Source organism: Mastigoproctus giganteus, chromosome 13, assembly GCF_048544385.1.
Source record: "Mastigoproctus giganteus isolate SK-2022 chromosome 13, ASM4854438v1, whole genome shotgun sequence".
Lineage (NCBI taxonomy): Eukaryota > Metazoa > Arthropoda > Arachnida > Uropygi > Thelyphonidae > Mastigoproctus > Mastigoproctus giganteus.
The window spans coordinates 70446182-70473892 of record NC_143587.1 but is presented as its reverse complement, the minus strand read 5'-3'; the positions used below and the strand labels follow the sequence as shown (position 1 = coordinate 70473892).

General features: G+C 38.1%; 1 protein-coding gene across 1 annotated transcript in view; it reads right to left on the bottom strand.

Moving 5' to 3' along the window:
- LOC150076150 (sortilin-like) overlaps positions 1–27711 on the bottom strand; it is a 207185-nt gene that overhangs the window by 21040 nt on the left and 158434 nt on the right. Inside the window, exons 12-14 of the mRNA XM_090387580.1 lie at positions 27168–27287; positions 16679–16814; positions 12514–12617 (exon numbers count right to left, since the gene is read on the bottom strand). Of these exons, the coding sequence (XP_090243706.1) occupies positions 12514–12617; positions 16679–16814; positions 27168–27287 (360 nt within the window). The remainder of the gene's footprint in view (positions 1–12513; positions 12618–16678; positions 16815–27167; positions 27288–27711) is intronic.

Here is a 27711-nt window from a genome sequence, read left to right as displayed (position 1 = left end):
AAAGCTTACTACCTGAGGACTTTTAAACAGGTAATTCAAGCAACATCTGGAGAGAATGCAATTTCATTGATAGAATTCTGGAAAAAGTATAGCATCAAAAATGCCACTGAAAACATTCATCAGTCAAGCTTACATCAAGCAATATGAGAGCCGTGTGGAAGCATCTTCTTCCTTGCTGTGGAAATGAATTTAAAGGCTTTCCAATAGAAATGGAAGGCATTGTTGAAGAAATAACTCACATCGGAAGGACCTTGGTTTTAATGAATCAGACAACCAAAATGTTCAAGAATTAATTAAATCCCATTTCGAAGAACTGAGCAATAGTGATCTTCTAAATTTAGATACCCAACAAGCATATGAAACTGCCGATGATTGTCAAGATGATGCAACTCCTACCCACAAAAAAGAGGTCACTCAAAAGGAGTTTGATGAGATTTTTCACACTACTGAAGTTTTTAAGCAGCAATGCTTAGATGCTAACCCTGATGTAGAGCATAGCAGTAAAATTTGTTGAAAAGTGGAAGAAGCTTTAATTCCTTATTGGCAATCCAGATGTACAATAAAAGGAAGGAGAATACACATCAAACTAAACTTACTAAATTTTTTTAAAAAAGTAGAATATTTTCCTTTATTTAACTTTTAATTTTGTTTAATTTTTATTGTGCTTTATAAATAAATTTGTTGAAAATAATTTTTAAAAAATACAGTACTGTATATTTTTGAGAATAAATAAAAAAGTCACGGAACCAATTACACTATTTTCCATAGGTTAAGTTCGATTAATGCACTTTCGATTAGTGTGGCACTTTTTGTGAGATTCATTAAATGCAATAATTGAGAGATTACTGCACTAATACAGGTAACCCTTGTATAATATGGTACTTAGGTTCCTATAAAATATCGTGTTGTGCGAAACCGTGTTATACGGGACTAAGAAAAAGTACAAAAAGGGGGTTATGTTCCAAAAGCTAACAAAAATACACCATTCTGGATTTTGTGTATCTTCTGTTCTCTTTAAAAAATCATTAATCTGGTTTTGTTTCCTTTTGCTTGATAAATCTTTTTGAATTTCATCCTATGGAGTTAGGCAATTTTGAAGCTCTCTTTTGAATTTTGGGCTTGTTTCATTCAAGAATCTGCATTCAAAAAATAAGATTCTGATTGCTTGGCTAGTTTTATGCCTTCCCGTATGCTTTTTAGTGTAAAATTTGGAAGTTTAGAATTTTCATCTGCGCTATAATCCTCTGAATTGATTTGGTTTTACCTCTGATGCCATTTCCACCAAATCTGCTTCGCCAGCCTCTTTATCTACCAGTAATTCTTAAATGTCTTCAGTAATCATATCTTTTTTTAAATTTTTTTAGGAGCATCAGCGACTAAGGCCATGTTACTCTATGTATATTGTCTATAAATTGCATGTATCCTGAGGTCGATTTTCTGTTTTGATGGACAAACAAACAGAGTTTCTGGGAGAAAAAACCATGCTACCCTCGCCTGACTAACTCAGCCATGTTATGAAAAAGACCCATAAAAATTTCCCCCCATCATTGATGGGATTCAAACTCAGATCTTTTCCACCTGATGTGGGGGAGGAGGGCAATTCTATAAACTGCGCTGCCCACGAGGGCTTCAGCTGTCATATGTCATAGCTGACACCAATGCTAGGAGTTTAGTAAATAAATTTGATGAATTTGAGGTATTGCTCAAAACATCAAAGGCAGATATTGTGGGGATTTCAGAGACGTGGTGTCACACAGATATAAGAAATGCAGAACTGGAATTTGGGGAGTACAATGTCTACAGAAAGGATAGACAGGATAGGAAGGGAGGAGGGGTTATGCTATTAGTTAAAAAACACATAAAATCCAAGGAAGTGAAGCCAGTCGACATCGCTGGACAGTGCAGTGTCGAGTCAGTTTGGTGTGACATAAGCATTGGGAGATCAAAATTGAGAGTAGGAGTGTGCTATAGGCCTAATGACTCTGATGAGTATAATAAGAAACTGTTCGGAGAAATAGAGTGGGCCAGTAAATCAGAGAGTCTTATAATGGGGGATTTTAATTTCCCAGATATTGACTGGAATTTGGGGGCTGGTCACTCACACAGTAGCAAGGCTTTTGTGGATTTATTGGATGATTGTTTTCTACATCAGCATGTTCGGGAGGCAACTAGAGGGAGTAATACTCTTGATTTGATTATCAGTAGTGATTCTTCATGCATTAAGAATCTGCAGATAAATGAACCACTTGGTGGCAGTGATCACAGTGTGCTGAAGTGGGAGTTACTCAAAGAGGTAACTACCATTAGGGGTAAAGGGAAGGGGTATTGCTTTCGTAAAGGCGACTACAATGGACTGAGACAGTATTTAAATTCTATACAGTGGGATCAACTGATGATATTGCCAACAGCAAATTCAAAATGGGAAGCATTCAAAGAACTTATCGTGGAAGCTACTAGGCTTTACATACCAACTAAGAAATATTGTTCAAGGTTTAGGCCTAAATGGTTGTCAGATGAACTAATGAGGCATATGGCAGAGAAGAAAAATGCATGGGATACATACAAATTAACACGTGACACGGACGCCTATGATAGATACAAGTTGATCTGTAACCAAGTTACAAAGGAGGTTAGGCAGGCGAAGGCAGATTACGAGAGATCCTTGGCAAGGGATGCGAAGAAAAACAGCAAAGAGTTCTTTACTTATTTAAACTCTAGAAGGAAGGGGATGAATCAGATTGGTCCACTTGAGATCGATGGGTCAACTGTTGATGACCCTGCTCGGGTAGCTAACAAACTAAATGAATATTTTGCATCGACATTCACACATGAGGAGTTATTCAGCGAGGGGAATGCCAGAGGTGTATTCAACTCTAGCAGTAAGCTAGAGAATCTTGTAATAACTGAGAGCAAAGTGGAGGAGAAATTGTTGAAGATAAACACAAGAAAGGCACCTGGGGTGGATGGGATCTATCCAGTTATATTAAAGGAGGCAGCAAAGGAGGTAAGCAAACCCTTAGCCATAATTATGAGAGCTTCCTTGGACTCAGGGGAGGTACCCATTGACTGGAGATGTGCAAATGTGACCCCAATTCACAAAGGGGGATCAAAGGCTGACACAAGTAATTATAGACCTGTGAGTTTAACTTCTGTTACCGGAAAATTAATGGAGGCACTGGTGAAAGAAGCACTGCAGGATCATCTAGACAAGACTTCAGTTATAGCTAGGACACAGCATGGTTTTGTTAAGGGGAAGTCTTGCCTGACCAATTTGATTGGATACTATGATGCAGTCACAAAAGAACTGGATGCAGGGAATAACTTTGATATTATATACTTGGATCTTAGAAAGGCTTTTGATACTGTTGCACATGGAAGACTGCTGCACAAATTGGAGCAGTGTGGCATTGGAGGCAAGTTGCTGCTATGGATAAAGGGGTGGTTGAGGGGGAGAAGACAGAGAGTGGTAATCAATGGACACTGCTCATCGTGGACTAATGTTATTAGTGGAGTCCCTCAGGGTTCAGTATTGGGGCCTTTATTGTTTTCTGTATTTATAAATGATATTGATGATGGTATATCAGGCTTAATGTCCAAGTTTGCAGACGATACGAAGGTTGGCAGGGTTGTCAAGGACACTACTGACACTATGCTGCTGCAACAGGATTTGGAAAGGTTGAGCAGATGGGCTTCGAGGAGGCAAATGAAGTTTAACATTGACAAATGTAAAGTACTACATATGGGAAACAGCAACCCCAGAGCAACGTATCAACTCTGTGGTACTACACTGACAGTGGTAGAGAATGAAAGGGACCTGGGGGTGGTGGTGCAGGCAGATATGAAGTTCTCTGAGCAGTGCAGACGAGCTGCAAGAGTAGCTCATGGTGTATTGTCAATGATATATAGGAATTTTTCTAGCAGGGATAAGGAGGTGATTATTCCCTTGTATAAGGCAATGGTCAGGCCACACCTAGAGTACTGTATACAGGCCTGGAGGCCTCATTTCAGGAAGGATGTAGAGCTGCTGGAACGAGTACAGAGAAGGGCAACTAGATTGGTGAATGGGACAAAGGGGTTCTCTTACGAAGAAAGGCTTAAGTTTTGCAAATTACAGTGTCTGGAAACTAGGCACCAGCGGGGTGATCTGATAGAGGTGTACAAAGCCTTGAATGGTTTGAGCATGCTCAATGCTGATGGGATTCTTCCTCTAGCTCAGAAAAATCACCTGAGAGGGCATAAATTCAAATTGAGGAAAGACAGATGTAGGATAGATGTGCGGAAATTTGCCTTTAGCCAGCGGGTGGTTGGTGGGTGGAACAGACTTCCATCCCTTGTCGTGGAAGTTGATAGCCTAAATAAGTTTAAGGCTCAGCTGGACAGGTATTTCGAACGAACAGAGGGGTGAAGTGGAAGTGGTTATTTTTATTTATTTATGTTACTTTTTTTTTTTTTTTTTTTTTTTTTTTTTGGCTGATGCTGCATAAGCTTGCTTTCTTGCATCAAATGCCTCTACTAATGCTAATGCTAATGGTAATGCTAATATCATCAAAACCACCCCTCCTACCGACGTAGCAAGTTCTACTATCGCACCGATTCCATTTTCTGCCAGTTCAACCATATTTCGTGAATAAACTGACTATGGCCATACATTTTTCCACATGCATTTAACATTGACAGTTTTAATCTCTTTGAGCGGTAAAGCTATGATTCCGATACAGTCCACAATTGAGAAATGTTTCCATGCCAGCATTAGCATTAGTAGAGGCATTTGATGCAAAAAAGCAAGCTTATGCAGCATCAGCCAAAAAAAATAATAATAAAATAAAAATAAATAAATAAAAATAACCACTTCCACTTCACCCCTCTGTTCATTTGAAATACCTGTCCAGCTGAGCCTTAAATTATTTAGGCTTCCACGACTATCAACTTCCACAACAAGGGATAGAAGTCTGTTCCACCAACCAACCACCCGCTGGCTAAAGGCAAATTTCCGCACGTCTATCCTACATCTGTCTTTCCTCAATTTGAATTTATGCCCTCTGAGGTGATTATTCTGAGCAAGTGGAAGAATCCCACCAGCATTGAGCATGCTCAAACCATTCAAGGCTTTATACACCTCTATCAGATCACCTTGCTGGTGCCTAGTCTTCAGACACTGAAATTTTCAAAACTTAAGCCTTCCTTTGTAAGAGTACCGAGTACCCCTTTGTTTCATTCACTAATCTTGTTGCCCTTCTCTGTACTCTTTCCAGCAGCTCTACACCCTTCTTCAAATGAGGCCTCCAGGCCTGTATACAGTACTCTAGGTGTGGTCTGACCATTGCCTTATACAAGGGAATAATCACCTCCTTATCCCTGCTAGAAAAATTCCTATATATCATTGACAATACACCATGAGCTACACTTGCAGCCCGTCTGCACTGCTCAGAGAACTTCATATCTGCCTGCACAACCACCACCAGGTTCCTTTCATTCTCTACCACTGTCAGTGTAGTACCACAGAGTTGATACGTTGCTCTGGGGTTGCAGTATCCCATATGTAGTATTTCACATTTGTCAATGTTAAACTTCATTTGCCACCTCTCAGCCCATCTGCTCAACCTTTCCAGATCCTGTTGCAGCAGCATAGTGTCAGTAGTGTCCTTGACAACCCTGTCAACCTTCGTACCATCTGCAAACTTGGACATTAAGCTTGATATGCCATCATCAATATCATTTATAAATACAGAAAACAATAATGGACCCAATACTGAATCCTGAGGGACTCCACTAATAACATTAGTCCACGATGAGCAGTCTCCATTGATTACCACTCTCTGTCTTTTCCACCTCAACCATCCCTTTATCCACAGGAGCAATTTGCATCCAATGCCACATTGCTCCAATTTGTGCAGCAGTCTTCCATGTGCAACAGTATCAAAAGCCTTTCTAAGATCCAAGTATATAATATCAGTTATTCCCTGCATCCAGTTCTTTTGTGACTGCATCATAGTATCCAATCAAATTGGTCAGGCAAGACTCCCCCTTAACAAAACCATGCTGTGTCCGAGCTATAACTGAAGTCTTGTCTAGATGATTCTGCAGTGCTTCTTTAACCAGTGCCTCCATTAATTTTCCGGGAACAGAAGTTAAATTCACAGGTCTATAATTACTTGTGTCAGCCTTTGATCCTCCTTTGTGAACTGGGGTCACATTTGCTCATCTCCAGTCCATGGGTACCTCCCCTGAGTCCAAGGAAGCTCTCATAATTATGGCTAAGGGTTTGCTTACTTCCTTTAATATAACTGGATAGAATCCATCCACCCCAGGTGCCTTTCTTGGGTTTATCTTCAACAATTTCTCCTCCATTTTACTCTCAGTTATTACAAGATTCTCTAGCTTACTGCCAGAGTTTAACAATCCTCTGGCATTCCCCTCGCTGAATAACTCCTCATGTGTGAATGTCGATGCAAAATATTCATTTAGTTTGTTAGCTACCTGAGCAGGATCATCAACAGTTGAACCATCGATATCAAGTGGACCAATCTGATTCATCCCTTTCCTTCTAGAGTTTACATAAGTAAAGAATTCTTTGCTGTTTTTCTTTGCATCCCTTACCAAAGATTTCTCGTAATCTGCCTTCGCCTGCCTAACCTCCTTTGTAACTTGGTTACAGATCAACTTGTATCTATCATAGGCTTCTGTGTCACGTGTTAATTTGTATGTATCCCACGCAGTTTTCTTCTCTGCCATATGTCTCATTAGTTCATCAGACATCCATTTAGGCCTAAACCTTGAACAACATTTCTTAGTTGGTATGTAAAGCCTAGTAGCTTCCAAGATAAGTTCTTTGAATGCTTCCCATTTTTGAATTTACTGTTGGTAACATCATCAGTTGGTCCCACTGTATAGAATTTAAATACTGTCTCAGTCCATCGTATTGCCTTTACGAAACAATAACCCTTCCCTTTACCCCTAATGGTAGTTACCTCTTTGAGTAAATCCCACTTCAGCACACTGTGATCACTGCTACCTAGTGGTTCATTTACCCGCAGATTCTTAATGCATTAAGAATCACTACTGATAATCAAATCAAGAGTTTTACTCCCCCTAGTTGCCTCCCGAACATGCTGATGTAGAAAACAATCATCCAATAAATCCACAAAAGCCTTGCTAGTGTGTGAGTGACCAGCCCCAAATTCCAGTCAATATCTGGGAAATTAAAATCCCCCATTATAAGACTCTCTGATTTACTGGCCCACTCTATTTCCCTGTACAGTTTCTTATTATACTCATCAGAGTCATTAGGCCTATAGCACACTCCTACTCTCAATCTCCCAATGCTTATGTCACACCAATCTGACTCGACACTGCACTGTCCAGCGATGTCGACTGGCTTCACTTCCTTGGATTTTATGTATTTCTTAACTAATAGCATAACCCCTCCTCCCTTCCTATCCTGTCTATCCTTTCTGTAGACATTGTACTCGCCAAATTCCAGTTCTGCATTCCTTATATCTGTGTGACACCACGTCTCTGAAATCCCAACAATATCTGCCTTTGATGTTTTGAGCAATACCTCAAATTCATCAAATTTATTTACTAAACTCCTAGCATTGGTGTACACGCAAGTATACATGCACCTGTTCTTTTTCTTAGCTACTCTAACACAACCCATGTGTTTACTTGTACCCCAATGATTCCCAGCAGTCTCTGAAATATCCTGCATCTTATTTACCAGGTTGCTGCTCATTCCAATAGAAGCAGTGCAAGAATCAAATTCACCTCTGCCAGTGGCTACTGTTAATCTATTAGTCCTTGTATCCCCCCAATCTAGCAGTTTTCCGACCCACCTAACACTGCCTCGATAGCATCAGCAAACATTCTTGCACCCTTTCTATTTAAGTGTATCCCATCCCTGTAGAAGCAGTCTCCTGTTAACAATTACTCCAATACATCAATAGATTCGGAATCAATTTTTTTCCAAAATCCATTGTAACAATTTTCTGATGTAATAAGTTTTAAAGGTTTATATAATGCTTTGATCTAATGGTTGAATGAAAGAAGTTGTATTAACCTAGTACAACTGTGGTCGTAGAAACATAACTTCAACGTTTGGATGACTTAAATCTTTTTGATGGCCTGGTATGCTATCCAATAGTAATAAAACTTTGAAATCTATATTTTTCCACAAGTTCAATACCACAAAACATAACACAGGGATTTCCCAACAAAATCAAATGATATATATATATATTTTTTTGACTAGAGAGTCAACAGTGGGGATTCAAAAAGAGTGGGAATGTTGGAAAATTACATCCAGGGCTTTCCCCACACAAAATCTCAAAAATCTCAATGTTATGCGAGATTTGCCAAAATTCTCTAACCCTGTTATACCAGTACCGCGTTATATGTGGGTTGTCTGTACTAATATGGAGTTAAAAAAAAAAGCAAAGCAAATCTGTTAATCATTAACTCATTTAACAGATGTTGAAATTGCTGCTGAAGTTTTTGTTTATTTTACTGAATTTAGATAAAGATAACATAAAACAAATATCCTATACATGATATCAAAAACAAATTACCACAACCCATAGAAAATGGTGTTTTCAAATGGAAGAAGCCATCTCATGTTTAAAGATAGATAAAAATGCTTTTATTTTTATTTATTTTTCTGATATCTCAAGAAACATATGCCGAGAATGGCATATAAAATTGGCTGTTCACTTGATTGTAAAAAATGGGAGAAAAGAAAAAAAGCAATGTACTTTACGCAAACTAAAATAGGCACATCTAAACATGTCAATTATGTTTACTTGACACTCACTTTTTGTTTTCATTTTGCTTTCAATTATTTCTGTACTATTACAACAAATTTGTTATAATAACTAAGTAATAACAAATTTACTAATATAATAAACTTTTAGTTCCTTTTTTAGTTTGTTATAAAAGGATTTAACTTTATATTCTTTCTCATAATGGTGAAAGGGACATATATATTTCAATTGTTGAAGCATATAGTCTGAAGTATATATAATCTATTTATATTAGTAAAAACACAGAGCTGCAAGGCTCAATAACTCTACATTATTACAATATATTTAAATTTCAAAATATAAGAGAAATGAAGCTCAATCCTTCCTACTTAAGTACTTTTTGTAAAATATAAAGATCTATCATAGCTTTTGATAGGAAAATTCTTCAGCCCTATGCTCACATAAAATTGATTCAATTAATACATTATGTAAAAGGACTAAATTTATAACGTGATATAATGCTTTTTAAATATTGTTAATATATACGGGTTTTTTAAAAAAAACTAATCTTATATTCAATTTCCATTATCCACTTACTGCTAAAAGAAAGAAAGTGTAGCCGATGAACATCCACCCACCCAAAATTAAACCAACCAGCAATAACAGACTGGAAATTGAAGACATCTGTCAAAATAACTTAAAATATTTTTAACTAAACTTCTTTATAAGGGACTAGGTTATTCGGTAAGATCCGATCACACAAGAAGTAAAGTGACACACTTAACAATATCCACTCTCTTATAAAATAAGATTCAATTAAAATTAGCACTCTGTGGAAAGATTATTTTTGTTAACCAATGTAAATAGTTATATTTACACATGAGCATAAAGGTCATTGTTATTTGGTTTTTAGGAGCATTAGCAACTAAGGCTATATTGCTCCAGGGATATGCGGTGGTCATTCCCTGACCTTTCTGCATCCTCCATATTTGGTGGTCACGGGCTTGAACTCCGGTCTAATCAAGAAGCATGTGCTACGCACTGCTGCTCCTGCCCACCTGGCTACGGAGGCACCGAGCATAAAGGTCTATGAGTACGAAATAGTGTATGATCTATGTACATTTATAAAGTTAGGATTTAACTTCATTTTGAGTGTTTCGGCTATTAAGAGCTTTGTATATTCATATTGTGTATTAATTACTCTTGCCTCATTAAAAAGAAAAACATGGTTCTCATGGATGGCATGAAAGAAAAGTTCAGATGCACCTGTCTTTTTTGCCATCACAGATACCTGGTGTTGTTGAATTCGCATCGAAAGATAATTTTGGGTAGAACCAATGTAAAAAGAGTTACATTCCCCACACGCAATGTTATAGACTATGTTGGTTCGTTCCATACTAACGATTGTAGTTGTCTTCCTCATCTTCAATACTGTGTGGAGTTTACTTATGGGCTGTGCAGCAATTTTAAATTCCGTGTTTTTAAAAATATTAATAAATTGTTTATACCACTGTTGTATATAAGGAACTTTAAAAAATAATATATTTTTGTGTAGTGTTCTCACTATCTTGTGAGGACGGATCATACTGAAATAACCTAGTCCCTTATAAAGAAGTTTAGTTTGTTGTTTGGTTTTTAGGAGCATTAGCAACTAAGGCCATATTGCTCCGGGATATGCGGTGGTCATGGGTTCGAACCCCTGTCTAATCAAGAAGCAGGTGCTACGCACTGCTGCTCCTTCCCACCTGGCTACGGAGGCGCCCCAAGAAGTTTAGTCAAAAATATTTTAAGTAATTTAAGTATTTTGACAATTGTCTTCGATTTCCAGTCTGTTATTGCCGGTTGGTTTAGTTTTGGGTGGGTGGATGTACATTGGCCACATTTTGCTCTTCCTTTTGGCAGTAAGCAGATAATGGAAATTGAATACAAGATTAGTTTTTAAAAAACCCGTATATATTAACAATATTTTAAAAAGCATAATATTACATTATAAATTTAGTCCTTTTATATAATGTACTAATTGAATCAATTTGATGTGAGCATAATTGAATCAATTTGATGTGACTGAAGAATTTTCCTATCAAAAGGTATGAGTAGATCTTTATATTTTACAAATATATTTAAAAGAGTAAGAGATTACCTCAATCTTTTTGCATAGAATGCTTCCAGTCAATGCTCTCCAAATGTAACGAATAAAATAAAATAAAATAAACGGATAAAATAATTTAATGAATTCTTTCACTCACAGAGATATACCGATTCAACACGCAATGGAACTGAAAGCCGAGAGCCCCATACGACCCCAAAACACATCAAACCAACTCAGCAAGACCATGAATGTGAGAAGACATTGTGTCAGAATAAATAACTAAAATCACAATTAAAAATTAAAATCATGAATAAAAATTTGGATGAACAAACAAATTTAATGAAATTCACAGCTGTTCCCTTCCATAAGCAGACAATGCTTTTCGACTGATTGCCGTGTTCACAGGATGGAAATATTGTGAAGTGACCGTGTGTGTATTAGGCTCTTAAATGGAGAGATTATTTGTATTGACGCATATGTAAAAAGACCAGAAATCTGAAATTAGGTAAGGACGTTGCACATTGATAAAATTTCCATGTAGTTTCATTTCAAGAGTTTCAGCAATTAATAATTTTATGTAATTATGTTGTATGCTTAAAATTTTCACTTCACTGAATAGGATTACATAAACTTCATTGATGGCATGAAAGACCAATTCCGATGCAGCTGCGTGAGATGTGCGGACCGAGTAAGTGAGATTCATCGAATGAAGGGTAAACTCGGTGTACTCTAGATTTACGCGCCAAGAAATACGGCGCTTCAGTCTGCACATCGTGTGCAGCTACATAGGAATGGCTTTTCATGGCATCAATGAAAGTCACGTATTACCATTCAATGAAGCAAAAATTTTAAGCATACAACATAATTACATAAAATTATTGATCACTGAAACTCTTCAAATGAAACTACACAGAAGTTCTATCAATGTGTGACGTCCTTACCTAATTTCGGATATCTGGTCTTTTTTATGCATGCGTCAATACAAATAATCTCTCCATTTAAGAGCCTAACACACACACACTTCGTGATATTTCCATCCTGTGAGCGCAGCAATCAGTCGAAAAGCACTGTCTGCTTAAGGAAGGGAAAAGCTATAAATTTCGTTTAATTTGTGTGTTCATCCAAATTTTTAATCGTGATTTTAATTTTTAATTGTGATTTTAATTATTTATTCTGACACAATGTCTTCTCACACTCATGGTCTTGCTGAATTGGTTTGATGTGTTTTGGGGTCGGATGGGGACTCCTGGCTTTTGATTCTGTTGCACATCGAATTGGTCAGTGAAAATTTAATTTATTATTTTATCTGTTTATTTTATTTTATTTGTTACATTTGGAGAGCATTGACTGGAAGCATTCTAAGCAAAAGATTGAGGTAATCTCTTACTCTTTTAAATAATCTATTTTTACAGAATAAAGTTCGTGTAATTTTTAGAATTTCAGCTAATCATTTTCTTCTGATATAATGACATCACCACTCAAAGATGTTATCTTTATCTAAGTTCAGTAAAATAAATCATTATTTGTGTACTGTAGAATTTTTTTTTTTTTTTTAGTTTGAGTAGTTCTAAGGGATAAACTATATCTAAATGAATATTCTCTCCTGCTGAGAAACACGAACATTATATAAATTAATTGGCTATCATCAAAATTGGTCAAGAATCATAGATAACCAAAATTTGAACTTACGATTTATTAAGCTGATGAAACTTGGGTATGAAGTAAACTCCCATAGCAATTATTATTCCTATTACGGTTAGGATTATTACGACTATAATAATGCTCATAGCACCCTACGAAGAAAAAAGTTTAAAATTTCAAATACAACCATTCAACCAATACAACCAATTTCAGATATTTCAAAGCACTTTTAAAGTTTACAAACAGTGACAGAGCATATTTTTATTTATAAATTAAGAAATTAGACTTAATGGAAGATATTATTTCTTTATGAATCGAAGCGTTAGCCTTCAGGAAACTTTTTGCCATTCAGAGGGGAGGAGGAAAGAGCCATATATCACTTTTGCCAAACACATTTTTGCGATGATCAATTCACTTAATCCTACTACTGTACATAAATCTAGTATTACTATTACTGCAAGGAAGCAAGCTTATATAGTCCCCTCAAAAAAAAAAAAAAAAAAAAGACTGTAACCAGTGTCACCTTAATTCCTTTATCTATTTTTTTTGAAGTACATTAAGTTAATTCAATTTGCAGAATGGACCTACTTTAATCTTCTAATCTTTGAGAGTGGTCATTATGACTACAGATTTTTCACCTTTAATGTACCTGTGCCACAAATTACAGTTTTCTTCACACGCTTGTCTCCATAAACCTCTCACACAGGCTGTAGATCTAGTACATTGTCTTGATGATGCTACATTAGTATTATACTTATAGTACAAAGAAGCCACAGGCCTTTTTTTCTTGTACTAGCCAAAAAAATATATATATATAATAATAAAATAAATAAATAAAAATAAAAAATAACAAAAAATATATATATAAGACAAAAACCCATGTGTTCCCCTCTTACATAGGTAGTTACCTACCTGAGTTTTGAATTTTCTCAAACAATTAAAAGCTTCTTACAATCCAGTATAAATCGCTTTCCTTGTAATTTGAACAAAAAGACTCTAGTTCTTGAATTATTCAAAACAGTGAAAATTTTGCCTTCCTTCATTTTATCATCCTCTCTCAGAGGTTCCTTCTAAGGTGCCTAGTTGCCAAGCTCTGTAGACCACACATTTGAAGTCTTTCCTCATATATGCTCATGAATAACTGTGTCAAAATAACTAACCAGGTTAGTTAAACATGATTTTCATTTAACAAAACTATGTTGTGTATCTTTCAGAATTACATTTCTATCTAAATCTATTGCACTCTTCATTAGGGTCTCACAATTTTCTCTACCACCGAAGTTAGATTTACCTCATCCATAGCTAACTCCTTCACTCCCAGAACTGCCTCTGTGCATATGCTAGTGATATGTTGGCACTCCTGCGACCCAGATAATTCTCTTACTCTCAAGTCCAATGATGCCCTCATAATTAATTGATTGTAATGGTTCACTGCATTCTCCTGCTGTCTCCTTCAAAATTCCTGTGTATATGCTACATACTCCAAGAGCCTTACTTAGCTTTAGGCTCAAAAGCTTTTCCAATAAATAATAAACAAATTCCATCTCACCATCCTTATGCTATATATTCTTAATGGTGTGTGTGTGTGTGTGTGGACAAATATGCATTCACTACACCAACAACGTGTAAAGGTACTTGGGGGTCTGGATGCAAAGGGGTTAAGGGGCCTCATTTATTTATGTCGAGACTTTGATGGCTCCCTTAATTGGGGTCCCCTAGATCAGGGAACCTGGCAAGGAGCATCCAGTGCACTCCCCATTTGCATGGCCCACACTCCACCCTCTTGTATCTACTCAACTGATAAAAGCCACGAAGAATCTTAAACTGTCATAACCCCTCTCTTTAAATTAAACCCCCCATCCTTTAAACAAATGCAACTTCTTTCTTCACCTTCCAACTAAGGACTGCAGATTCCCTTCTTGCTAACAGTTCCTATACTGCGAGCCTTATGATCATCTGGTTTGCAGGTAAAGATTAGAAATGGTTAAATATACTTTAGTGCATAAACTATATAAGTCTGAACAATCCCACTAAGTTATGGCAAGAGTGTCCAATGTAATCTGCAATGCTACCTTCCAATGTTGGCACTGAGAGTAAGCTGGTTTCAATTTGATGATTTTTTTTTTTTTTTTAATTACAAAAGGTCAATAGGATATAGCTTTGATTACTGCAATCTGCATTAATCCAAAAATTGGTAATTTTACAGAGCTATCACTGTCTCTTCTTCGCCTAACAATGCCTAATGGTTTTTTCTTCCATATCCAAATTTTTTTGCTATTTTGCTATCGGGAAACATATTTCTGAATTTTGCTCCTGCATGATTAAACACAACTCAGAGGAAGATTATGTTTTATGAAAAAAGATGCAAATAAATATTCAAAACATATGACATCACTGTCACCAAGAAATAGATCTATTTTTTGCATTTCTTTTTATGCACTGCATGCTGTCTTTATGCTGATTTGTTTGCAAATGGGCCAATTACATTACATTTCCCACCATTTGAAATTGAAAAATCACATTCACATATAGTACAGAGGGCAAATCAGATTTTTTCAATTCACCTTTTCAGATTTTACAATACATGGAAAATCTTGTATATATATCTCATCTGAAATTTAACACTGTATTTCTTTGGCACCTTGCTGAAAGACGTTAATTAGTTTCATACTATACAAGTACAGTCGATTCCAGTTATTTGGGACACATCGGGACTAGTGCATTTTGGCCCGATTAAGCAGCTGCCCCAATTATCTGAAGTTTCACGTAAATAGTTAAAAATACAATGCCTCCCCACCCCTTTACAATTGGTTGACTGTACAATCAAATCACGTTACGATGGAGTCACCATTGTAAAGTACCGTTCACTATATGATGTGCAGTAAGCGCCGGTCATTGTGATCACATTTGTGAATTGAATTTGAATTTAATTAAACAGCAATTCTAATTAGCAAAAATAGGAGGAATATTATCCACAGGCTATAAAAGTAAAGATATATTAAGTACAAATTTACCCTTTATTACCTTACCAATTAAAAAATTAAATGATACGTGATAATCGGAAGAATTAATACGTACTGTAATATGTACATACGAACTAGTTGACATTTCTGTTCACTGACATTTGTGGGTGGGGGTTAAAATTTAAAACAGTAAAAAGATAAGCAATCAATAACAAAGAACACGGCACACACAAATTTCAAGTAACACGATATGCGCAAGTGAGAACGGAGTAACAAATTACGAAGCTTTAAAAATAGGAACGAAGAGAAGATTATGAAAATTATTTTTTTTATATGATTGAAGATTTCATGGAAGTGTAAACACATTTTACCATAATAACCCACAGAATTCCATCTGTCGGTATTATCGCAAATTCAATAAGATCGAGTTTACTGTCCGTTTATGATAGATTTCACTAACAGAAAAGCCCAATAAACAGGTGACTGCTAATTGTTTTTATTGTTTTATGGTTGTGACCTCCAGAAATCCGACCGAACCACGTGGTTCGGTCGGAGACAATCGTAGGGTAATCTCCAGTGCTGCGGTCTCCTGCCCCGATTAAACAGCATGCTGTCCCAATTAAGCGAAGTAAACCCTGGCTATTTTCTCGATTGGTTTCTGTTTTTTAAGATTTGCCCCAAATAAAGAGCTGCCCCGATTAATCGGTGGCCCAAATAACCGGAATCCACTGTACTATGAAACGAATGCACATTAAAAAAATGCTATTAACCTGTGTTTCTATTTTGCAAAATGACACAGACACCTGATATCCAATTCAATAACAAAAATAAGCAGAAATTTGCAAAATTAAAGTAAAAAAAAAAAACAGAGAAAAACTAAGTTTGCAAAAAAAACAGGAGAACTATTCTGACATTAAATATATTGATGATGATGAAACAAAGAAGGGACAAATTGAGCAAAAAAGACAAATTCTCCACTGTCAATCTGGAAAGTTGGCAGCTATGGAACTGGCATATAAATGGTATGCATAATAAACTTTGTCAAAAATATATTATATTTTTTTTCTGTTGCCAAATGTTATCATTCAAGTTAAAAATTTCAAATTTGAGCACTACCTAAAGTGTATTTCATTTTTGTAGAGTGTGTTTTATTTAATATTTGAAGGTAAAAAAAGTTAAATTGACATTTCCCCACTAAAAAATTAATAGCAAAGTAATTAGAAAGAAGCAAACTAATTAGAAGTACACACATTTTCTCTATCATCAACGGTGAGGTTCCCAACAAGATCTTTATCTCCTTCTTTGCATTGTTTTCTCATTGATTTTTCTTTTGACTCTCCAGGATCCCATCCTCCAACACACTGGTCACCAGGAACTTTTCGATACCTGTAATTTTGATAGAGAATTGATGATTTGGTAATCTTAATTAAAATGTGATAATGGATATAACATCATACTTCCTCCTTTGATTTGTACCATAATGATTCAAATTTAAAATTTAATAACCTAAAGAAGAATATGATTCATAAATAGGAGGATTCTGCTTACACCTATGCATGCTTACAACTTTAAAGAAATCAAAATCTGTAAAAGTTTCAAAATAGTTCCACCTTTCTCACAGAATGTGCCAGGAGGACATTCAAAAATGCGTCTTCCAAATTAATAAAAACAATTTTATTAATTAATGCTTGTTATATAAACAACGTAAAAATTATGTATGCCATCATGAAATACAGCAAAGTAAAGTAATTTGCATTACTGTTATATTCTAAAAGTGCTTTTTTTGTTCCTTTTGTTCGTATTGACTATTAAAAATTTTTGTTTCAGAATCTTGTTTCATAAAAAAAAAAAAACTCCATAAAAATATAACCTTACACATGTAAAAAAGACAAAACGATTGTTTAATGCCGGTTACCAAAACAAATACTGAAATTAAAAGATAAACAGATAAATCTTTAACCTACCAGTAATGGTATATAATCGGAGTCTGCTGATGAGGCTATCTGGACAAGCAAGTTTTTCAAGAGTTGCTAAATGAAATTTAATTTATTGCTTAAAAATTATTGTTTTTTATAACTTTTGACTTTAAATTAGTAGTGTAGTAATTATTTGTGATCCTCTGATTAAGTTCGTGCATTTTTTCCATACTTGGCCTTTGTAATTGCTTAAAAATTCACAGTTGACTTCTGCTGCCACTGTGCGATTGTATTGATAAGAACATTCAAATAATTGGAGGTTTCTACATAGTTTGCAGTGTAATCAGTATCAGAAGAAGCCTATAAACTATAATTTATAGCAATACAATCATATTTTAATAACTTAACTTTGTCATGTTCAAAAGCTCATAGAGCTTTTGAACATGACAAAGAACGACATTAATAGCCATAGAGCTTTTGTATCGGTGTTTTGGCGTGAATAAGTATCATGTAACTAGTAGCGTAGTGCATGGTAGTGGAACTGTAATTGTGGTAAAAAAGTAGCTCGAAGTTTCTAACCAGATAGGTTGGAGTATATTTGTTTTTGTTTTAGCTAAGGAACTCTATTCTGGTAAGGCTAAAACTAATTTAAAACTCTATGTGGTATAGTGTAATATGTATTATTCTCAGATTAAATTGAATTTAACTTAAAATCATGCCTCAGACTAGAGTAGCAAAACAAAGGGCTCAAAATAGTAGGAGTGCTTGAAGAAGAACTGAAGGGGGGGATTGTTCTTCTACAAAGCATGGCCTAATGAAATGTACTACTTAAATTAAATTTTAAATAAAATTTTCTGTTTATACTCCGGCACGACAACCAAGTCGGTAGAGTTTACAATAAATCGTCAATACAAATATTTATCGATTTAGTAGTCATGGGCTTGAACCCCGGACCTTAAGAAAAGCATGCTATGCACTCTAACTCCTGACCACTGGGCTACGTCAGGCATTACTTGTGCAATGTTTGTGGATTGTCTGGAACAGGATATAATGCAATAACAGAACATGATGGAGCGCTAAGGAGGATGTCTTTTGGTGTGTTTGGTGCAAACTACAAGGAAATTGGGCGCGAAATGAACATTCTGATGGGTGTTTATAAGAGCTTGAACAACAGGGGGATGCCCTCAAAGGAATTAAAATAGGGGCCCATCAAGCCCTCACATGCTGGTCCCAAAGCAGATAGTTATTGTTGGTGACTATTGTCAGGAAATATGTTGTGCAAAAAGGATAGGTGGGATAGGACTAAGGTACGTCTGCCAGGAACAAAAGTAGATGATAGAGCAGATGGGTTTTTGGGTTTTGGTTTTATTGGCGCATTAGCTACTAAGGCTATAATGTGTCAAGACCAGGTCATTTGAAAAAAAATTTTAAAAACTTTCAGTGACATAATTAGTTAGGTCACTTATGTCAAAAGGTATAGCAAATATATAAAAGAAAAATGTAAAAATTTTATATACGAGTAAAAATATTTATTGATTTTAAAAAGTTAAAAACAGCAGACACATTGTCATTGTCAGATAAAATCTGACTGAGTGTACATGGCTCAGTCAGATGTTTAAAAGCGGTAAAACGGATATTGCTAAAATCTGGACATTCAATTAAAATGTGATGAATAGATAAAATGGTGCCACAGTTCTCGCACATAGGACAGTCATCTGCCCTCAGCAGAAAAGAATGTGTAAGATGACTGTGTCCTATTCGGAGGCAAGCTAGAACAACTTCCTCCTTACGATTCCTGCGCAGACTGGACTGCCACGGTTCAATTACAGGCTTTATACGATATAATTTATTCACAGTCTGTCTATTCCACGAATCCTGCCATTGGGAATGTATCTTTTGATGTATTATTTGCCTGTAGTCTGTATAGGGGACTAACAGGCAACGGTTATTATTGGGAATTGCTGATTTGGCTGCGGCGTCAGCCAAATCATTTCCCCTAATCCCAATGTGGCTGGGAATCCAGCAGAAGCGGATGTCATATTTGCGTTCATGGAGAATGTGAATCTTCTGCCGAATGCTAGACAGAACTGGATGAGGATTATATCTCACAGATATTAAAGCCTGCAACATGCTAAGAGAGTCGGAATATAAAATGAACCGTTGTTATTGGCATTAACTAATATGATCCAAGGCTAACTCTACAGCGTGCAGCTCTGCAGTAAATATGCTGCATTCAGAGGGAATCTGCTCTGATATAGTGCTGTCTGTAAAGACAGCAGCAGATCCCACATATGATTCTGACTTCAAACCGTCTGTGTAGACTGGCACGAAGTCGGAATATTCAGTTCGGTGTGCTGAATGAAGCTGCAGGTAGACACATGATGGAGTGTCCGACTTGCCCCAGTTTCTAAGCGACAAGTCGCATGCCGGGACACGAGCATGCCAGGGTGGAAAGGGTTGCTTTGATGTTTGGGCAACCTTGTCTACCTTGATATTAAGTTCATTGAGTAGCTCTTGGAGACGAATACCAAAAGGACGATTGGCAGTCTTACGGGTATTCCCATCGTGGCTCAAAAACGAAGGGCCACGTAGGATGGTCTGGCAGGGATTTCAGTTTTAAAGCGTACTTTAAAGACAACTGCTTACGTCGAAATGATAACGGTGGTTCGTTTGCTTCGACGTATAAACTCTGGACAGGAGATGTTCGAAATGCTCCAGTAGCGATACGCATAGCCTGATGATGGACAGGATCCAGCCATCGAAGTACACTGTCTCTGGCTGAAGAATATACTTGGGACCCATAATCTAATTTGGATCGCACAAGTGCACGGTAAAGCCGTAGAAGGGTGCATCGGTCTGCACCCCAAGAAAAGGAGGAGAGCGAGCGGAGCATATTAAGGGCTCTTGTGCACTTTGTGCGGAGTTGACGAATATGACCCAAAAAGGTCAATTTTTTATCGAATATGAGTCCCAAGAATTTTGTGTTCGCTGCTACTGGAATGGCATTTTGTCCGAGCCTTAATTCAGGTTCAGGATGAAGATTACGCTTGCGACAAAAGTGTACGCAAACGGTCTTCTCCGGCGAGAACCTGAAGCCATTAGTAAGTGCCCAGGAATTCAGACTATCAATGGCTTTCTGCAGTTGTCTTTCAATAACCCTCATGTTGCATGACTGGCAAAAAATGCTAAAGTCATCAACATAGAGGGCACTGTTTACAGTTGGAGGAAGTTGTTCTGTGATGGAATTTATTTTGATGGCAAAAAGCGTGACACTTAATACTGATCCTTGTGGTACTCCCTCCTCTTGGCTAAAGGAGCGAGAGAGTGAGGATCCCACACGAACTTGGAACGATCGATTGGCTAAAAAGTTTTGAATAAAAAGGGGCAGATGCCCTCTTAGGCCTAGGCTATGTAAATCTTTTAAAATGCCAAATCTCCAAGTTGTGTCATACGCTTTCTCCATGTCAAAGAACACCGACACCAAGTGTTTGCGTTTTAGGAAAGCATCCCGGATGGATGCTTCCAATCTAATAAGATGGTTCAAAGTGGACCGGTTCCTTTGGAAGCCGCACTGGATGCTGGAGAGAAGGTCATTTGATTCTAAATACCATATTAAACGAGAATTGACCATTCTCTCCAGGATTTTGCACAGACAGCTAGTCAGAGCAATAGGACGATAATTGGTGGTGACTTTTGGATCCTTTCCTGGCTTAGGAAAGGCAAGAACGATTGCCTTTCGCCAGGAGTCCGGAAACTGCCCTTCAGTAAAGATTCTGTTATACAGAAGGAGCAGACAATCCATAGATTTTGGTGAAAGATGTTTAATCATTTCATAATGGATGCCATCTGGTCCAACAGCACTTGCTTTGGAAAGAGTGAGGGCTCTTTTCAGTTCCTCTATAGTGAACGCCCCGTTGTAGGGATAGAGGCCCTTGGACTTAAAATTAAGTGCTTGTTTTTCCAGTTTATGTTTCAGGACCAGGAACTCTGGGGAGTACGAGGATGTTACGGAGATGTTAGAGAATGTTTCCCCAAGAGCATTGGCTATTGCAGTTGGATCTGCAATAGCGCATCCATTATAATCTAGGATTGAAGAAGGGTGGGATGTATATTTTCCCTTCATTTTCCGGATTTTATCCCAGACTACCTTAGAGTTGGTAGACTGGTTAATAGATGATGTAAAACGGATCCACGATTCCTTTTGACTCTGACGGCGGATATATCGTGCTTTGGCTCGTGCACGTTTAAAGGCTATAAGGTTGGTCGTGGTAGGATATCGTCGGAATATCCCCCACGCTTTGTTTTGAGCCTTTTTTGCTGCTGTGCATTGTGAATTCCACCAAGGTTTGGGAATTGGTGGAAACCGGGCAGATGTTTTTGGAACAGCAATCGCAGCTGCTTGGACAATATTTTCTGTGATGTACTTAACTGCATCATTGATAGGGTCTTCACTGACTGTGCTAAGATCAAAATTTGCCTGATGTTGGAAGGCAGTCCAGTCAGCCTGATCAATCTTCCACCGTGGTAACCTGAAGGGAAGACATGGTCACCCACTGTGTAATGAGGTTATCACAGGGAAGTGATCACTTCCGTATGGATTCTCCTCCACTTCCCAAGTGAGTGAGGGGAGTAGAGAAGGGGAGCAGATAGAGAGATCAATGACAGAGAAAGTACGGGTAGGCATGTGGAAGAAGGTATTTGTTCCAGTATTTAGAAGGGAAAGGTCATTGTCATTGAGCATACGCTCTATGACTCGTCCCCTCCGTTGATGTTAGCACTACCCCACAGGGTGTTATGTCCGTTAAAATCCCCGAGAAGTAAGAAAGGGGGAGGCAGCTGCGTTAGAAGATCATCAAGGTCTGCCTGGGAAATGTCAGTCCCAGGTGGCAAATAGATGGAGCACACAGTTAATAAAAATCCCACTGAAAGGCGAATTGCAACAGCCTCTATGCTGGTTGTAATTAGCAAGGGCTGCACTGGGGTCTTGTTACCCACAAGGATAGCCACTCCCCCATGTACAGAGCCATCTGCAATTCTATCCTTTCGAAAAAATGTGATGTTGTGCATGGTGGGATCATCATTTGCCTTCAGGTATGTCTCCTGCAAGCAAAAGCAAACTGGCTCGTGCTTTTGCAGGAGGGCCTTGATGTCATCAATATTTCGCCGGAATCCACGACAATTCCACTGTAGGAATTTAGCCATTATTTTGGCTTGGTGGGTCCATCAGGCGGCTTCCGAGGTGCTGAGGGCTTACTTTTATCAGTCTTGGATTTATCTTTTTTGGGGAAGAATGGACTCTGTCCCGTGTCCATTTCTTCCTCTGCAAAGAGTTCCAAGACTGAATCTTCGGGTACCTCCTTCTGCTCGACATCCATCTTTTCTTGGGTACTAGGGGGGACTTCCCCTTTCTTATTCTTTTCTTTCAAAATTACCTTTGTTACTTGTGGAGCATTAGGAGGTACCGATATAGGAGTGGCAGCTGATTGGTCCTTCTGTGCAGGTTTTTGGGAACTTAAGAGATAACGCGCGATGGGAGTGAAAGACTCCTTTGGAGGAATGGTCATGTCCGTCTGAGTTCCGACGGAACATCTCCCTGCTACCTTCTGGGCATAGGTAGGTCTGTTGATATTCAGGGGTTTGACCGATTTCCTTGCCTCCTGGTATGATATATTTAGCTCTGCCTTCAGCCGTTGAATTTCTTTTTCTTCTTTCCACCTCTGGCATGCCCGTGAGTAGGCCGGGTGTTCGCCTTCGCAGTTAATACAGGTGGGTTTTGCGGCTGAACATGCTGTTGTTTCGTGGTCCTTTGCACCGCATCGAGCGCATGCAAGGACTCCACGGCAGGCCATTTGAGAATGTCCATACTTCTGGCATTTAAAACACCGTAAAGGGTTCGGAACGTATGGACGTACTGAACAGTTGATGTATCCAGCTTTAATCTCGTCAGGAGGGTTAGGAGAGTTAAAAGTCAGGTTAACGCTCCTGGTTTTAACAAGTTTTCCATCCCTTCGCGCAGTAATTCTCTTGACAGCAGTAACTCCCTGGGGTTTTAATTCGGAGCAGATTTCCTCCTCGGTTACGTCGAGAAGGTCCCACTCCGAAATGACACCTCTCGATGAATTGAGTGTTCTGTGTGGTGTCACTGTTATAGGGATTCCTCCGATTGATGTTACTCGGAGTAGATGTTCAGACTGCCTGTCATTTTTTGTTTCAATGAAGAGGTCCCCAGAACGGAGCCTCTTAACTGACTTGGGTGAACCTGCTAACCCATCCAACCCTTTTTGTATAAAAAAGGGTGACATTTTACCAATTGGTGTTTCGTTAGTGGAATGTATTATTAAGAACCTTGGGACAGGCCCTGATGGTAGTTCGGTTCGCTGCCTCTTTGTAGCAATAATGCTATCTGCCTCTCCGTCATTATTTTCAGATAGGGACCGGGTTGGGGCCCCTGAAGGAATATGTTTATCAGGATTCATGAAGATTTTTATATTGTTCAGTGCCCGGGCTCCCCACCCACCACGGAGCCCAAAGGGACGCCCACTACCCGGCATGCAATAAATGTGCTCGGGAGTGGAACGCCAGGACTACCCAGACACTATACCCGCACCGCCGCCAGCCTGAATCCTGTCCCTCGGACCATGAGGGTAGGGGCGTGGCATTGACACGGTTGACCCTCGCAGGCGAGCCTACTAGCCGATTGATCCTAGCCGGGCCTTCCAGGACCACCCGTCTTGTCGAAGCAGGGGCCAAAGTGGTGTATTGAAGCTGGGCCCCCTCAACCACCAGGATCCCCCTTTCCGAATTTCCATGGGTCGCAGCGCACGGCAAACACACCGGATTCCATTGATGTAAGCCTGGAACCTGGGCTGTGGGCGTTGGATCCCAGTGATGCTAGTCTGGAAGTCCAGCAGCGTCACTGGGAGGTCCCCCTCACCACGTACAGGTGCCCACGTCGAGGGGATAGAGCAGATATCATCTTTTAAGGGCTCTATCACCTTTCCTTAAAATATATCATCTTTTAAGGAAAGGTGATATTGTTGTGCAAGTGGGCACTAATGATCTTAAGAGCAGAAGATCAGAGGACTTACTAAAAAAGTACAGGGCAATGTTGGGAAAGAGTCGCGAGTTAGGATTAAATTTGAAAATGTCTGTAATTCTGCACAATAGAAGGGAGTTAAATTGAATCTGGTTTTGGAGAGACTGTGGAAGGCTCCTGGGGAAGAATTTTTTTAAGCGTGGTCTGTGTTTGTCAATAGGAGATACTGTGTTTTTACACAGCTAGGATACACTTAAATAGAATGATTGCAAGAATACTTGCTGATACTACAAGGCAGTGTTAAGTGGGTCAGGAAATATAGCTTGGGGGGGGGATACATAGACTAACAGATTAATTAGAGCCACAGGTAGAGGTGAAAGTGATTCTACACTGCTTCTACTGGAACACGCAGAAGTCTGGGAAGCAAGATGTCAGGGATTTTAAGCCCTGCTGTGGGTCATCATGAAACAAACAAATACATGGGCTGTGTTAGGGTAAGAACAGGTGCATGTATACTAATGCTAGGAGCACAGTAAATAAATTTGAAGTACTGATTAAGTCATCAAATGCATAATATGGTATCACTCAAACATAAATGCAAAATTTTAATATGGGGAGTACAATGTGTACAGAAAGGAGAGACAGGACAGGAGGAGAGTGGGGTTACGCTCTTAGTTGAGTCAGTTTGGTGGGATATAAGCAATGGGGAAACAAAAATGAGAGGAGTGTGTTATAGGCCTAATGGCTGCAACAATGGCTCCCAGAAATTATAACAAACAACTGTATAGAGAAATAGAGTGGGCCAGTAAATTAGAATGTCTTACAGTCAGGGTTTAAACTTTCCAAATATTTACTAACTTGTTGGTTAGCTACTCACATGCTAGCAAGACTTTTTATGGATTTACTGAACTGTTTTCTACAGCAGCATATAATCTGTACACCAAAGGAAACAAACATGCCTATTCACAAAAGGCTCCATGAATGAAGTTGTGGTTGTAAAGCCACCAAGAAGGTATATTTTTGGCCCCAGAGTTTAAATTTTTCTCAAAACTGATTAAAGTGGTTAAAACACAGGTTAAAAGAAATGTGACATAAACAAATAAACATTCATATAAAAACATATGCAAAATATGCAATGCTTCTTCACTCACTGTCTTCATGTGGAGCACTTGAAAATACTACAAGCTCTTTCTCTGTTGTTATCCCTTCCAGAAAATCTCCACTAAAAAGTCTACCCATAACAGGTCAGCTGCTGCGCTTATTGATATCATTCCCAGTATCTTTTTTTTTTTCAATAGTAAAGAGTTTGAGGAAGACTTAATATACAGTAGACTTTCATAGTAAGAATATACCCAGATCCTTGACATAACGTGGCCTCGACAATGCCCTCCACATACACACTACTCGGACTCCCTCCAGTCACCATCTGGCAGAGTAGAGGTAGAAAGATTATACACTAGCTGATCCGGAAGCCTCCTAAAGAGTTACCAATAGGTTCGGTCTGGTGTACTAACTAGCGGCCGGCCTGCGAACACCGTTTTAGAGCCATATCGAAATGTAAGGAAGATTGGATCTTGCTATGATGTTCGTCATAACCTCAAAAGTCATCAGTTATACTGCATGATGAAAGAAATGGGGAAGAGTTGATCAGAACTTAGCTCTGGAGACTAAACATGGGCTCCACCACTTCAAGCCTCCAATAAGCAAAGTGGTAGTATTGCACCAGTTGATGAGTCATCTACCACCTTGTATTGCCTGGTAACACAGAGGAGTGGCATTCCTCCATGTGGTGTGGGTGTCACACCTCGACCCCTGCTTACGTTGGTTCATACCTGGGTGGTCACCCACAGTGTGCTTATGCATGGAGGTTATACCCAGGATTACTAACAGTCCCACCATCATGAAGGTGCAAGCAGAGGATTTGGCTGTCACAGACCGTCCGGACTTCACCGAAATTGGGACTCCTTGACTTGAATGTCACCCGAATATCAGTTCCATCAGCGTTTTAGACTCCCAGGTAGCCAGTACAGCTTATCTGGCATATCTGAGAGAATGTCTGTGACATCCTCAAGGACCAAATTGCACTTGACTTTTATTTATGAGTGGGATATGAAGGATTCCCCTCAAGATGTATATTTTTGAAATACAGGATGTGTTTGATCCCAATCAAGTTTACATGATAGATTATGCCCATCAGCCATATCATTGCCACTGGTTGGAATTCTACTATCCCCATTTGATTTTAATATAACTTTGCCTATCCATCAACCCCATTTTTGAACAGGTAATAACCCAGAGGGATAGCAGATGGTATCATAGGATACTGCTCAAACAGTTACTAAACCAGATGATCCTGTCATTCTGCTCTGGTAACACTTCATTAGTCTGTTTATTTATTGTAGCGTTGTTCTAAGATTTTATGCGGGACAAAGACATTCTGGGATGTCAAAAGCTACTGTTTTCTTTTTATCTCGTTTTTATCCTGCTTTTATTGCACTTTCACTTTATTTTAATTGAATATTTTTATATTTTTATTTTATTTTACTTCTGTATACTCAGTCAGTTGGAGTTATTAAAGGAATATTTTGATAATATACAGCTGCTTAATTGTATTTTTTTTTTTTTTTCAAATGTTACTCTGAAGTAACCATGTGTGCATGTTTATATGCATACCACATATATATATACAATCCCAATATGTCGCTTTTTATCAGCTGTATATTACACCATAATTCTTTTGAATGCTAGCTTCTCTATGAATTATGCAAGCTGTATATATTCACTTACCCAGAAGTTACAATTTCTATTTCCTGTCCTTCTAAACAAATGTCGGGTTCTGCTCCTTTAAACCGGATGTTTTCTTTACATTCAGTATCATCAGGACTTGGCCGGTAAAATCCAAATTCACTTGAAGACAAAAGAGAAAAAGTATTAAAGAAAAAACAGTAACTATTGCAATAATTATAAATAAGTCAAATGCTGATATTAGTATTCTCTCCATCTTGCCAGCCTGAAATACCCATAACTCACATATTTGATAAATTTTTTATCATATGTATTTTTGCATGCCACATGCTTATGCATATATATGTTTAGGAAAATGTGTATTAATCATTCAAAAACTTATGATACTGACATTGCAGCTAACCTTACTTAGTGGATTAAGTGATCCTCTGCCTTATTTGGAGCTTTATTGTTTTAGATTATTATGCAACCTATTTAAATATTATTAAATATTAACAAGAATAATTTTTGCACCATTAGACAAACACTAAATAAAGCTAATTTGGGTCTACAGATCATTTAGGTCGTTAAATGCAACAGACCATTT